Raw genomic sequence first — 15,524 nt, forward strand, 5'->3', positions numbered from 1 at the left:
TGTGTGTGTATATATACATGTATTATTTTAAAATAGTTTTATTAGACAATTTTCCACCAGTTTATTCTTAGCTGTTTTGAACCATAAAATATAACTTCACAGATGGTCAACATTTTAAAAATATATTCATATAATTAGGTATAAAATCTATGCTACACCAAATCAGGACCCGATTAACCATAGTCGAAAAAGTACCTCAAACCTGACGTTTATTGTCATTCTTCCGAAGTTTGATTCGTGGAATTGGCCGAGAAGTTCCGAATGTTAAACTGGTTGCCACATATTGTTCCGCTTCACTGAGCGTAAAACTGGGGCAACGTTCAAGAAATTGAGCGATCGCAGTTATTTGCTAGACTGGGTTTTACACCTAACGTTAGATGAATCTGTTATGATAGAAAACAACCACAGTACCTGTGAAATTGTTCGCGAAAGCTCGGCCCACAGACTAAGGGGAAAACGTAACCAGCCGAGTTGCACCGAATGGTGTTGCTATTCCAAACAAATATGGCGACTGGAAGATCGGTTTTCAGTGTTTTGCATTAAGACAATCAGGAATCATATGACATCAACAGCTAAATAGGATATTAGTATTTTGGTGTGTCAAGTCATGATTTAGTAAATGACAATATATATTTTGTTCTAAAGTAATATCAATGTAAATAATTATAACAGACATATTTTTCTTTCAAAACGCCCACACTGGCCACAGACACGGTGACAGTTCTGAATAATTTCCTGTGGCGATGTGAACCACAGGTTCCCCCAAACAAGTATAGTCTTTTTTAATATAACGTTACTATAACATTTCTGACGTTATTGTTTGGGGATACCTGTGGTCTGAACAGTGGTTTGAAAAGTTGAATTTAAAACTATTTAATCTTCTTTTTTTTCCCCCACCTGATCATGTGGAAAATTTATATAATAACTGTTGTATTGTTTGGTAGCGAGCGGAACATATGAACATGTGTTGTTTGGTAGTGAGACGAACAAAGGAACTTCTATTTGGTAGAGAGCAAAACGTGTTATTTGGTATGAGTGGAACACAGGAACTTGTGTTGTTTAGTTGCGAGTGAAACATAGGAACTTGTGTTGCTTGGTATGAGTGGAACATAGTAACTTGTGTTGTTTGGTATGAGTGAAACATAGTAACTTGTGTTGCTTGGTATGAGTGGAACATAGGAACTTGTGTTGCTTGGTATGAGTGGAACATAGTAACTTGTGTTGTTTGGTATGAGCAAAACATAGGAACTTCTGACCACAGTAACAGGGACAAGTTGGGTGGGGTGGTGTGGTCCCTGTGACCACCCTGTTCCGTGTCCCCTGTGGTTCTTTATGACATATATATGCCTGGGTTGTTTTATATAAATCTGTGTTTAATCTCACAGACGTGTGTATCCTGATTAGACACGATGGCGGGCAAGAAGAAGAAGGGCAAGTCGGGAAAGAAGGGGAAGAAAGGAGGAAAGAAGTCGAAGGAGCCGCAGATGACAGCAAGAGAAGCCATATTAGCCTACCGGTGAGCAACTCTTTAGTTAACTAATACTTTGTACTTCAGGTACTTTATGCATTGAGATATATTAACTATTTGTATTCAGTATATTCAAAAAGGATTATTTCTGCTATATTCATAATAATTTACATTTAGTATATTCCAGAAACATTTGTCTCTTATCATATGATAAGAAAGGTTTATTATGTAGCTATGCCTGACAATGATTTGACTTTTAACACAGTTTAGAATATGTACTATATACAAAGTGTATGCAACTTGTGTAATTCTGTTATGGGGGTTGATGTTATAATGGACTGGATACTACCCTTTATTCCCTCTTTATCTTTCGACGGACCATTCAAAATTGCACCTAATTTCCTTCATAAAACTTTGCACCCTTTCCCTTTGGCATTAATCCTATGGGACATTCCAAATTCCATAGCACCAAAACCACCCTCCGCCTGTTACCGACTCCAGGTCAGGCTGCTGGTGCTCTCTTGCACCTGCCAGTGCAGGTGGTTCCCCTCCACCCTACTCTTTCCTGTCCAGGACAGAGGAGCCATCCAAGGACAGGTGTGCACTACAACAGCTTGTTCTGAATATGCACGTTAAACACTCTGACCTACCTTTTATTATACACAGTGGTTAAGATTTTAATTTTTTTTTTTAAAGCAAACTTGTTTGAATAGCTCTAAACAAGGTTTTTATTTTCATTGGTGTAGGATCACAATCACTGAACGCAAGCTGGAAGATGTTCATTATGAAATACGTGGCTGGGAGGAGAAGAACAAACGACATCTCGAAAGAGTAAGTATTTGACGACATCTCGAAAGAGTAAGTATTTGACGACATCTCAAAAGAGTAAGTATTTGACGACATCTCAAAAGAGTAAGTATTTGAAAGAGTAAGTATTTGACGACATCTCGAAAGAGTAAGTATTTGACGACATCTCGAATGAGTAAATATTTGACGACATCTCAAAAGAGTAAGCATTTGAAAGAGTAAGTATTTGACGACATCGCGAAAGAGTAAGTATTTGATGACATCTCGAAAGAGTAGGTGTTTGAAAGAGTAAGTATTTGACGACATCTCGAATAAGTAAGTATTTGAAAGAGTAAGTATTTGATGACATCTCGAATAAGTAAGTATTTAAAAGAGTACGTATTTGATGACGTCTCGAATAAGTAAGTATTTGAAACAGTAAGTATTTGACAAAATCTCGAATAAGTAAGTATTTGAAACAGTAAGTATTTAACGACATCTCAAAAGAGTAAGTATTTGACGACATCTCCAAAGAGTAAGTATTTGAAAGAGTAAGTATTTAACGACATCTCAAAAGAGTGTATAAAAGATCCCTTGCTGCATTAGGAATCATGTAGTGGGTTTCCTCTCATGACTATAAGTCAAAATTACCAAATGTTTGACATCCAATAGCCGATGATTAATTAATCAATGTGCCCTAGTGGTGTCATTAAACAAAACAAACTTTAATCACAACATGATGTTATTCTAGATCATTTACATTGCAGGGAAACCACACAAAATTACACTACTATTAAAGGGAGTTAACTGATGTTTATTTATTTGTTCCTTTTAGCCAAAAACCAATTTTAATGCAGCTTTTTAATGGAAATGAAAACATACTTGATATCATTTCCTGGTATTTGACTACAACTTAGAAAAACTAAATCTGTCTTGTTTTAACTGTACTTTATTATAGTATTAATCCTGTAGGATGTTGAGTTTTTTGTGTTACAGATTAGTTGGGTGCTGGGTTTTCGTTGTAAGCATGGAAATAGCAAAGTCTCAGAAATTATTTCCCCCTTAGGGGTTGCGTCATTATTATACAGCCATATTCTCGGTTTAAACAGCTGTTCGGCTGTGTGATTTGAAGCGACTGATCGCATAACGTTACTTTGTCCGTCACTGTATAAACAGGAAAAGTGGTCATATTTTTTCAGATAATGGGGCACTGCACAAAGGATGACTAAAAACTGCATAACAGATCTATTATATGACAAAACTCCCCAAAACAAACTGGGAATCACTAGAACGAGACGTTTGTATGTCTGCCAAAAACCTATCTATTCTTGCTGTGTGTATTTAAAAAAATTAATTATTTATATATTATTTAAACAAAATTTAGTTGAAATATTATATTTTCTTCTTTTTATATGTTATGTTATGTGGACATTTGTTTATTTCTGTTTTGTTCACTGCTTTTTGGTGAGGGGGAGGGTTTTAGTGGGTTCACAAATACCGTCCTTCACCCATGGCATTAATCATGTTTGTTGTCAATTTTTTTTTTTTTTAATTAATTAATTTATTTTTAATCAGTAATTTCACAAAACTAAAAGAAAAAAACAAACTTTTTTATTATGTACAGGGCCAGCGGAGTATTTGAAAGTGGGGAGAGGGGTTACTAGTAGTCTGCTGTCAGTTCGAAGGTCGTGTCTGTGTGTGTGTGTGTCTTTGTGGTGTGTGGTGTGTGTGTCTGTATGTATGTGTGTGTGTGTATGTTTCTGTGTGTGTGTCTGTGTGTGTGTGTGTGTGTGTCTGTGTGTGTGTCAGTGTGTCTGTGTGTGTGTGTGTTTGTGTGTGTTTATGTGTGTGTGTACATGTATTTCAGGGCTCAAACCTGTTAGTGGGGGTTCGTAAGCATGCTCACCCAGGATAATTTTAAATTTCTGATATTAAAATAGGGTTATTTCATCTCCAACCTTTTGAGCACAGTAACAGGGAAAAGGGGAAGAGCATGACCCTATCAGCCCTCACCTGTTACACAGCCCCTAATATACAATTTGAAGAAGAAGAAAACAATTGTTTGAGAAATGCAAATAACAGTAATACAATATAGACACAGTAGTGAAGAATATGGTGTGCCCAATAAGGCATAAAAAAATGTATTTCTGGAATCTTACCTTAAAAAAAAAGAAGAAAAAAGGCTTACACTAAATATATTTTCCCTTTTTATTTATTTTTTATTATTATTTTTGGTTAAAAAGAGTACAAAATTATGTTGTAAACTGACCCTACCTAATATTTTTTGGTCATGTTTCTAGAAACACAATGTTTTTAGGCACAAGGCAGAATGAAATTGTATTTTCTTCATTCGTTAAACTACATTTGATTATTCCTTTGTAATCTGTCTATACTAGTTGGGTATCTGTTTTATAAGATGCAGTATGTATGTAGGTTGTATTTTCTTTTTATACTAAGCATATCTGAAATTACTGTTAAAAACACTACTAAAGGAGGCCTTGGGTTTACCTTCTCAGTGAGTCAGTATCTAAGCCAAGTTATCAAAATGACCATGGATCAAAATTATGATTCTGAAGGCTGTTTTTCTGAAACACAGATGTTTAACACCAAATTATGATTCTGAAGGCTGTTTTTCTGAAACACAGATGTTTAACACCAAATTATGATTCTGAAGGCTGTTTTCCTGAAACACAGATGTTTAACACCAAATTATGATTCTGAAGGCTGTTTTTCTGAAACACAGATGTTTAACACCAAATTATGATTCTGAAGGCTGTTTTTCTAAAACACAGATGTTTAACACCAAATTATGATTCTGAAGGCTGTTTTTCTGAAACAGATGTTTAACACCAAATTATGATTCTGAAGGCTGTTTTTCTGAAACACAGATGTTTAACACCAAATTATGATTCTGAAGGCTGTTTTCCTGAAACACAGATGTTTAACACCAAATTATGATTATGAAGTCTGTTTTTCTGAAACACAGATGTTTAACACCAAATTTAAAATGTGCTGAGGTGTTGTAATTCAAATATTCATTTTCATTTCATTGTTAGTTATTCTAAAAAGACTGCAGAGCTTGTTTTGTAATGTGAGATTTAATTAAATCCTTGAGCATAACAGAATAAACTGTTTGGTTTGTGCTACTGACCAGGGCCGTAGCTAGGATTTTTTGTTTGGAGGGGGCAACGGAGTAGTTAATAGTCTAAAACTCCTTAAACGGTTAAGAAGAGAATTTTCTTTAAGTTTCTATAATGCTTTCCGGATTTTTTTCATGGGGGCAACTGCCCCCCCCCCCCCCCCCCCCCCCCCCGCTAGCTACAGCCCTGCTGACCCAAACAAATTTGGACCACAACAATAAAATACTTTCCCAATTATAATTCAGAATTTATTTACATAAATATCCTAAAACTGGAAATGTTAATATTTGTTCAGTTTATTTATTACTTTTTGAAATAAATATGCTTTTTTTCTTTCTTTTTTTTGTTTGTTTGTTTGTTGTTTTTTTGTTTGCCTACGTAGACTATTTTGGGAAATATAGCAAAAGCCTAACATTGTATTCTGCAGTGACTGTTAAGCTGTATACCAGTCATACTTTTACTTTTTGGGAGAGTATGTTCACTACATTAGGATAATTTCTAGCATGGCATTGAACCCCCACGCTTTTGGACTGAAAAAGCTATGATCATATATTGAACATGAAACACATGTGTGAATACTGCATGTAATGCATCTCTTGAAATTGATGTATTTAGTGTTAAGTACAATTGGTAGTTGTATCTATATTCACTTTAAACTATTAGTAAACCATAAGTGTACTTTTATACATAGAATACACTTGTACGTGTATGTTAAGTGAGTCATCATTATTTCTTGATGCATCTGGTTTTAGAAATCCACATTTTTAAAATATCAGTATTTTGTTTTTTTAATTTATTCTTGCAACCTTTGGAGAAAGAAAAAAAGAGTAATGTCTAAAGCAGTTTTCAATTGCTGTTAATTTCATTATCAGTGGAAATCATGGAAAGTCATGAATTTGTTTTGTAAATAAGTGTATGAACCATGATTAAGATAATTTACACTGGACTTTTTTTAATAGAAGTACTGAAAAGTAGAATATTTAGATGTCAAATACATTTATCTTAATACAGGCTCAGTGAAATCAGAATTCCTATCAGATTATGTCATTTTGTACACTCAGATTAAATTATTTACATTTAAAAGTTATAAATATTGCAAAACAAAAACACTATCATTTCTAATTTCATGTAAATGTGCATGAAAAAACATTGTTATATTTCTACTAACATGCCAGAAAGAAAAAAAAAGTGAAAAAGAAAATTAACAAAAAACAGAATTTAAATTTCCTATTTATTTTTTATCATTTGAAAATTTAATATTTATTTATGTAATTTTACGTATATTCTTGATATATATATATATATATTTGTTAATCATGTATGTGTATATATAATGTTTTTTAAATTTTACATTTTACATTTTATATACCAGTATATAATATTTATTTGTGTTAACCTTAGTAATTTTGTTTGGGTTGGGGTGTTTTTTGTTTTTTTCATTCAAATAATTTATGAAAAATAAATATTATGTTTAAAAATTTGGTTGAATTTACACTACTCTGCAAATGAATACTTTGTGGTTTTAAACACGTATATATTCATATTAAATTGTGATAACAAACATTGAATAGAACCTGGAAGTAAACAGCAAAGAATGGAATGTGACGTTTTACAAATTAAAACTTTATTAAATGCTGTTACTGAGTTTATTGCAAACACTTAAGTATTATCAGTTAATATATGTACACATTTATTGGTTTTGGCATGGTTTTGGCATATTTGATACAAAGTTGTGAGAACGATAAGAAGTAGCCTGCATGGTTGGGTAAAACCCACGATTTGACCGCAAGTATATGATACAGAGTTGTGAGAACGCTAAGAAGTAGCCTGCATGGTTGGGTAAAACCCACGATTTGACCACGAGTATATGATACAAAGTTGTGAGAACGCTAAGAAGTAGCCTGCATGGTTGGGTAAAACCCACGATTTGACCGCGAGTATATCAACTTTATTTTCTTCTCTTTTTTCTTCCATTCATTTTTTTTTTTTACCGCCAACTACGGAATTCCATAGATTTTTATTATTTATTTTAATTTTTAGCTCTTCTACGATTCAGTCACATACATGCTCATAATTAGGCTGGGAATAATAGAGTGGATATACCGATCCGTGCATTACGACAATACAAAATTAGAAGCCGGAATTGTGTATAGTGCACGAACGACACCTGTCAGAAAGTTGGTGATAGTTTTTCATTAGCTGGTGGTGAAGACTGCTGTAGCCTCCCAACAATTCGCTGCCCACTGATAACGATTTATCTTGCAGAATGACAAGCTGAAAACTGAGCAGAAGTTATTAATACAGCACCTGCTGAAACAGGCGAAAAACGTGGAGAAAGTGTTTGAAGGTGAAGAGGTCAAGGACAGAGATGATGTCATAGTGGCCATGAAGGACAAGTGGCAGCGCCAGAGAGAAAGAGAGAAAGAACTTGAAGGTAGGATCGTCTTCTCATTGAGACAGGGAGAAAGAGAAAAGGAACTTAGGATCGTCTTCTCACCTGGTAGAGATGTTGTTATGTTGACAGTGTTGAAGAGTGAGATGTTGTTGTGTTGACAGTGTTGAAGAGTGAGATATTCTTATGTTGACAGTGTTGAAGAGTGAAATGTTGTTATGTTGACAGTGTTGAAGAGTGAGATGTTGTTATGTTGACAGTGTTGAAGAGTGAGATGTTGTTGTGTTGAAGAGTGAGATATTCTTATGTTGCTAGTATTGAAGAGTGAGATATTGTTATATTGACAGTGTTGAAGAGTGAGATGTTGTTATATTGACAGTGTTGAAGAGTGAGATGTTGTTATATTGACAGTGTTGAAGAGTGAGATATTGTTATGTTTACAGTGTTGAAGAGAGATACTGTTATGTTGACAGTGTTGAAGAGTGAGATGTTGTTATGTTGATAGTGTTGAAGATTGAGATAGTGTTATGTTGACAGTGTTGAAGAGTGAGATATTGTTATTGTGTTGACAGTTTTGAAGAGTGAGATGTTGTTGTGTTGACAGTGTTGAAGAGTGAGATATTGTTAAGTTGACAGTGTTGAACAGTGAGATGTATGTTGACAGTGTTGAACAGTGAGATGTATGTTGACAGTGTTGAACAGTGAGATGTATATTGACAGTGTTGAACAGTGAGATGTATGTTGACAGTGTTGAACAGTGAGATGTATGTTGACAGTGTTGAACAGTGAGATGTATATTGACAGTGTTGAAGAGTGAGATGTTGACAGTGTTGAAGAGTGAGATGTATGTTGACAGTGTTGAAGAGTGAGATGTATGTTGACAGTGTTGAAGAGTGAGATGTATGTTGACAGTGTTGAACAGTGAGATGTATATTGACAGTGTTGAACAGTGAGATGTATGTTGACAGTGTTGAACAGTCAGATGTATATTGACAGTGTTGAACAGTGAGATGTATGTTGACAGTGTTGAACAGTGAGATGTATATTGACAGTGTTGAAGAGTCAGATGTTGACAGTGTTGAACAGTGAGATGTATGTTGACAGTGTTGAACAGTGAGATGTATGTTGACAGTGTTGAACAGTGAGATGTATGTTGTCAGTGTTGAACAGTGAGATGTATGTTGACAGTGTTGAACAGTGAGATGTATATTGACAGTGTTGAACAGTGAGATGTATGTTGACAGTGTTGAACAGTGAGATTGATTGACAGTGAGATGTATATTGACAGTGTTGAACAGTTAGATGTATGTTGACAGTGTTGAACAGTGAGATGTATGTTGACAGTGTTGAACAGTGACATGTATGTTGACAGTGTTGAAGAGAGAGATGTATATTGACAGTGTTGAACAGTGAGATGTATGTTGACAGTGTTGAACAGTGAGATGTATATTGACAGTGTTGAACAGTGAGATGTATGTTGACAGTGTTGAGCAGTGAGATGTATATTGACAGTGTTGAACAGTGAGATGTATGTTGACAGTGTTGAACAGTGAGATGTATATTGACAGTGTTGAACAGTAAGATGTATATTGACAGTGTTGAACAGTGAGATGCATGTTGACAGTGTTGAACAGTGAGAAGTATATTGACAGTGTTGAAGAGTGAGATGTATGTTGACAGTGTTGAAGAGTAAGATGTATGTTGACAGTGTTGAAGAGTGAGATGTTGTTATGTTGACAGTGTTGAAGAGTGAGATGTTGTTATATTGACAGTGTTGAAGAGTGAGATATTGTTATGTTTACAGTGTTGAAGAGAGATACTGTTATGTTGACAGTGTTGAAGAGTGAGATGTATATTGACATGTTGAACAGTGAGATGTATGTTTACAGTGTTGAAGAGAGATACTGTTATGTTGACAGTGTTGAAGAGTGAGATGTATATTGACATGTTGAACAGTGAGATGTATGTTGACAGTGTTGAACAGTGAGATGTATATTGACAGTGCTGAACAGTGAGATGTATGTTGACAGTGTTGAACAGTGAGATGTATGTTGACAGTGCTGAACAGTGAGATGTATGTTGACAGTTTGGAACAGTGAGATGTATGTTGACAGTGTTGAACAGTGAGATGTATGTTGACAGTGTTGAACAGTGAGATGTATATTGACAGTGTTGAACAGTGAGATGTATGTTGACAGTGTTGAACAGTGAGATGTATGTTGACAGTGTTGAACAGTGAGATGTATATTGACATGTTGAACAGTGAGATGTATGTTGAGAGTGTTGAACAGTGAGATGTATGTTGACAGTGTTGAACAGTGAGATGTATATTGACATGTTGAACAGTGAGATGTATGTTGACAGTGTTGAACAGTGAGATGTATGTTGACAGTGTTGAAGAGTGAGATGTATATTGACAGTGTTGAAGAGTGAGATGTATGTTGACAGTGCTGAACAGTGAGATGTATGTTGACAGTGCTGAACAGTGAAATGTATATTGACAGTGCTGAACAGTGAGATGTATATTGACAGTGCTGAACAGTGAGATGTATGTTGACAGTGTTGAACAGTGAGATGTATGTTGACAGTGTTGAACAGTGAGATGTATGTTGACAGTGTTGAACAGTGAGATGTATGTTGACAGTGTTGAACAGTGAGATGTATGTTGACAGTGTTGAAGAGAGAGATGTATATTGACAGTGTTGAACAGTGAGATGTATGTTGACAGTGTTGAACAGTGAGATGTATGTTGACAGTGTTGAACAGTGAGATGTATGTTGACAGTGTTGAACAGTGAGATGTGTGTTGAACAGTGAGATGTATGTTGACAGTGTTGAACAGTGAGATGTATGTTGACAGTGTTGAACAGTGAGATGTATATTGACAGTGTTGAACAGTGAGATGTATGTTGACAGTGTTGAACAGTGAGATGTATATTGACAGTGTTAAACAGTGAGATGTATGTTGACAGTGTTGAACAGTGAGATGTATGTTGGCAGTGTTGAACAGTGAGATGTATGTTGACAGTGTTGAACAGTGAGATGTATATTGACAGTGTTGAACAGTGAGATGTATGTTGACAGTGTTGAAGAGTGAGATGTATGTTGACAGTGTTGAAGAGTGAGATGTATGTTGACAGTGTTGAAGAGTGAGATGTATATTGACAGTGTTGAACAGTGAGATGTATGTTGACAGTGTTGAACAGTGAGATGTATGTTGACCGTGTTGAACAGTGAGATGTATGTTGACAGTGTTGAAGAGTGAGATGTATATTGGTAGTGTTGAAGAGTGAGATGTATGTTGACAGTGTTGAAGAGTGAGATGTATGTTGACAGTGTTGAACAGTGATATGTTGTTGTGTTGACAGTGTTGAACATTGAGATGTTGTTATATTTGATTGCAAACATATTTTATTGTACCAAGAACAAAAGAACTGGGCACAAGTTTGACAACTTACAAGGCCCTCTTCTATATTCATACAATATACATGGTGACCTATATTACATAGCTGTAAATATAAACTACATGTATACATTCAATGATAACCAGTGTAAGGAAATGTATTGTATACAAAAGAATGTAAAGGAAAGAAAAACAAATATGATACAAAAGATTACACAAATAGTATATCACGTGCAGTTAAATTCGCTATCACATTTACAAATAATCCTTTTGGTAATTTAAATAATACTTTATTGATCAAAACGATGAGGGTTTTCTTTTTATATATTTGAACATAAGTAAATATTTCTTTATTATTGGCATCGCTTAATGTGCTTCTACCATATAACGTAACTGTAAATCTATTGGTTGAAAAAGCTGTAAGGAATTACATAGAATCAGTCTCTGTTGTTCATATTGTTTACATTGTAAGAAAAAATGGATATTGTTTTCTAATCTGTATCCACAGTTACATGAAGGGTCTGTGGTAATTCCACATCTGTACAAATCGGCATTTAATGGGCTACATCCATGTCGTAATCTAGACGATATTGTTTCACACTTTTTAATTGCTGGGCTTAAATTATTCCATAAATCAATTGCTGAATAAATAAATGATGATTTTAATAAGCAGGTTCTAGCAAAAGGTGTAGATATGTCCTCCCGATTTCTTAACATATAAGGAACCCTTTCTTCTAATCTTTGTGGAATACAATTGGCTAAGAAATCAGGAGTCATTCCTTTCATTATTTTAAACATTGTACACTGTTTTTTTGTTTTTCTCCTTTCACTAAGTGTTGTAAGACCGGTTTCAATATATAGCGAATTACGTGAAGCAAATTTAGACATGCCAGTGATTACCCTTGCAGCTTCTAGTTGTACCTTTTCTAAATTATCTGCGTTTAGCTGGGAACAGCCATCCCAGACCTCTGAAGCATATTCTAGGACGGGACGAATAAAAGTACTATATATTTGCATTAGAGTTTGACGATTTAATAACAGTCTGTATTTCCTTAATACTGAGATCATTACCGATGCTGATGTGCATACATTTAGAATTTGACTAGACCATTTTGCATCATCTGCTAAAGTTAAACCTAAATGTTTATGCATTTTAGATTTGTTTAAAGTTGTGTCACCAAATACGAGACATGGTTCATTAATTAATTTGGTTAGAGAAAACAATAATACATTCGTTTTATTTGGGTTAAAGGTAACTAACCATTTGTTTGACGATTCATAAAGTTTCAACAAATTAATGTTTAGATCACGTTCTATAATTGAAATGTCATTTGACGATATTCCAATACTTGTATCATCAGCAAATAGCCTTGTTACACAGTCTAGTTCATCAGCAATATCATTAACATACCGTATATCTTCGCCTGTAAGTCGATCTCGGCTATAAGTCGAGCCCCTAATTTCAAGCCCTGAAAACGTATTTTTTTATTGACCCGTTTATAAGTCGACCCATGAAAAACAACTTATAAATATTGACGTATTTCTTATTTTCAGCACATGAGAACAATAATGTACAATATTTGAACAAAAGAAAATTATTTTACAAACTTCGGTTTTAATGTTTTGTACATCGCAAACAAGTAACATAGAATCAAAACGAAACATTCCCTTAGTAGATAATGAAAGCTGTTTGACTGTTACCGTATGGCACGGCACAGCATGGTTTTGTGCACAGACAACAACTTTATTTATAAACACTGACAACAGATCACTACGATAAAACTGAAAGTATCAGTTAATCACATGTTTTGCCGCCATATTAATACATGTAAGGAGGATACCTCTGGAAAATACACTGGTTTTGTACCAAATGATGTATGTCCCTATTGCTCTAGTGAACTGTAGAGATCAGTCTAAGCTGTTTTAAGGGAAAGCTCAGTAATATTCATGAAGTTAATCACCGACAAAACATTGTTTGAACAACTATTAATGCCAGTGACCAGATTTCAAAATAAACTCAGGCAACAGGTAGTTAGTATTGTTTACATTTTTGCTATTAGTGATGACTGTTATTTTAACTAAGTGGACTGTTCTATTGGCATGTGAGTGAGATCGCACGCCTTTTTGCATTACCAAAACCGTTGTAATGCCCCCAAAAAAAGATTATAAAAAATAAATGTGTTAAATTAACATATTTGAGTATAAATACATGGCATACTTCAACAATAAAACTTGTAAAATAATCCCCAAAACGGTAATATTTTCAAAAGGGTGAAATATTTTTACCCTCTTATAAGTCGACCCCCCAAGTTATAAAATAATTTTTGGGTGAAAAAAATTCGACTTATAGGCGAAGATATACGGTAGATCAAAAATAGTAAGGGACCTAAAACGGATCCTTGAGGTACTCCAGCCTTTAGAGTTCCATAATTTTATAACGATCCATTTATATACACTCTTTGTTTCCTATTAGAAATATAATTATTAATCCATTTTAAGAGATTGCCTCTGATGCCATAGTGTTTAAGTTTATAGATTAAACCCCTGTGCCATACCCGATCAAAGGCCTTGGACATGTCACAGAAAACTGCACAGAAATATTCTTTATTGTCCAGTGATTTACAAATTTTATTATGCAATTCAATTAATTGGTACATGGTGCTGTGGTTGGGTCGGTACGCACACTGATACTTATAAAGTAGATTATTGAATGTTGTTATATTGACAGTGTTGAAGAGTGAGATGTTGTTATATTGACAGTGTTGAAGAGTGAGATGTTGTTATATTGACAGTGTTGAAGAGTGAGATGTTGTTGTTATATTGACAGTGTTGAAGAGTAAGATACAGTTGTTGTGTTAACAGTGTTGAAGAGTGAGATATTGTTATATTGACAGTGTTGAAGAGTGAGATGTTGTTGTTATATTGACAGTGTTGAAGAGTAAGATACTGTTGTTGTGTTAACAGTGTTGAAGAGTGAGATATTATTGTTATATTGACAGTGTTGAAGAGTGAGATATTGTTGTTATATTGACAGTGTTGAAGAGTGAGATTTTGTTGTTGTGTTGACAGTGTTGAAGAGTGAGATGTTGTTGTTATATTGACAGTGTTAAAGAGTGAGATCGCGAAGAAGGAGGTGGAGACGGAGAAGAAGCAGCGTGAGGTTCACTACTGGGTCAACTACAAGGACAAGGATCACCTCAACTACGAGACACAGATCAAGGTCCTCGAGCAAGAGCTGATGGACATGCAGAACACGTTCGACGTGATGGCAGGTGAGTCGCTTTGTTACTATCAACATCTCACTTTGTTACTATGAACATCTCACTTTGTCACTATCAACATCTCACTTTGTCACTATCAACATCTCACTTTATTACTATGAACATCTCACTTTATTACTATCAACAACTTACTTTGTTACTATCAACATCTCACTTTGTTACTGTCAATATCTCACTTTATTGCTGTCAATATCTCACTTTGTTACTATCAACATCTCACTTTGTTACTTTCAACGACTTTGTCACTATCAACATCTCACTTTAATACTATGAACATCTCACTTTGTTACTATCAACGACTTACTTTGTTACTATTAACATCTCACTTTGTTACTATCAATATCTCACTTTTTTACTATCAACTGACTTTGTTCTTTTACTCTCAACATGTTATTTTGTTCTGTTACTTAAGTGTATATTATATAGTCTGTATAGTGTATTATGTATTCAGTGTGTATTTTCTGTATAGTTTCTGTATAGTATATTATGAATACACTGTATTATATTGTCTATATAGTGTATTATGTATACAGTATATATTGCACTGTGTATTGTATTGTCTGTATAGGGTGTATACTACCAAATCAAATCCTATAGATGACAATAGTAATATATGTGGCTAAAACTCCTACCTGCAACGTATCAATCGACATAGACACCACGGATATAAATACTACCACCCCTCACCCTTATAGTGAATCACAAAAAAGTGGGTGTCAAGCTGCTCATTTCTGAGATAACGGGTAGCGTCTATGACTACCCTAGTTCCGCAAAAAATTTGAGTATTTTTTTTTTTTACAGGTACCCCATACATGTTCCATGCACAAGGCTACTTGACACAGTGGTACTAGATGAAATAAAATTGCATACATTTTTAGCCCAGATAAAACAATTTTTTTACAACCAATACACTCACATTTATAACCAATCACAGGACTTGTGGTGTTCACTTCTCTATCAAAAGTTGGGTGCACCTCGAACTTTGACCCAGCCAGAAATTTGGTTTAGTACTACCTATAGTGTATTATGTATACAGTGTATATTGCACTGTGTAT

At 34.6% G+C, this 15,524-nt stretch overlaps 1 protein-coding gene across 1 annotated transcript in view; it reads left to right on the forward strand.

Moving 5' to 3' along the window:
* The first annotated feature begins 497 nt into the window (after positions 1-497).
* The window catches only part of LOC121370231 (coiled-coil domain-containing protein 83-like), a 31,956-nt gene continuing 16,929 nt past the window's right edge, over positions 498-15,524 (forward strand). The window contains exons 1-5 of the mRNA XM_041495355.1: positions 498-595; positions 1,386-1,516; positions 2,215-2,299; positions 7,660-7,828; positions 14,293-14,460. Of these exons, the coding sequence (XP_041351289.1) occupies positions 1,410-1,516; positions 2,215-2,299; positions 7,660-7,828; positions 14,293-14,460 (529 nt within the window). The 5' untranslated portion in view covers positions 498-595; positions 1,386-1,409. The remainder of the gene's footprint in view (positions 596-1,385; positions 1,517-2,214; positions 2,300-7,659; positions 7,829-14,292; positions 14,461-15,524) is intronic.

Source organism: Gigantopelta aegis, chromosome 4 (assembly GCF_016097555.1).
Source record: "Gigantopelta aegis isolate Gae_Host chromosome 4, Gae_host_genome, whole genome shotgun sequence".
NCBI classification, from domain to species: Eukaryota; Metazoa; Mollusca; class Gastropoda; order Neomphalida; family Peltospiridae; genus Gigantopelta; species Gigantopelta aegis.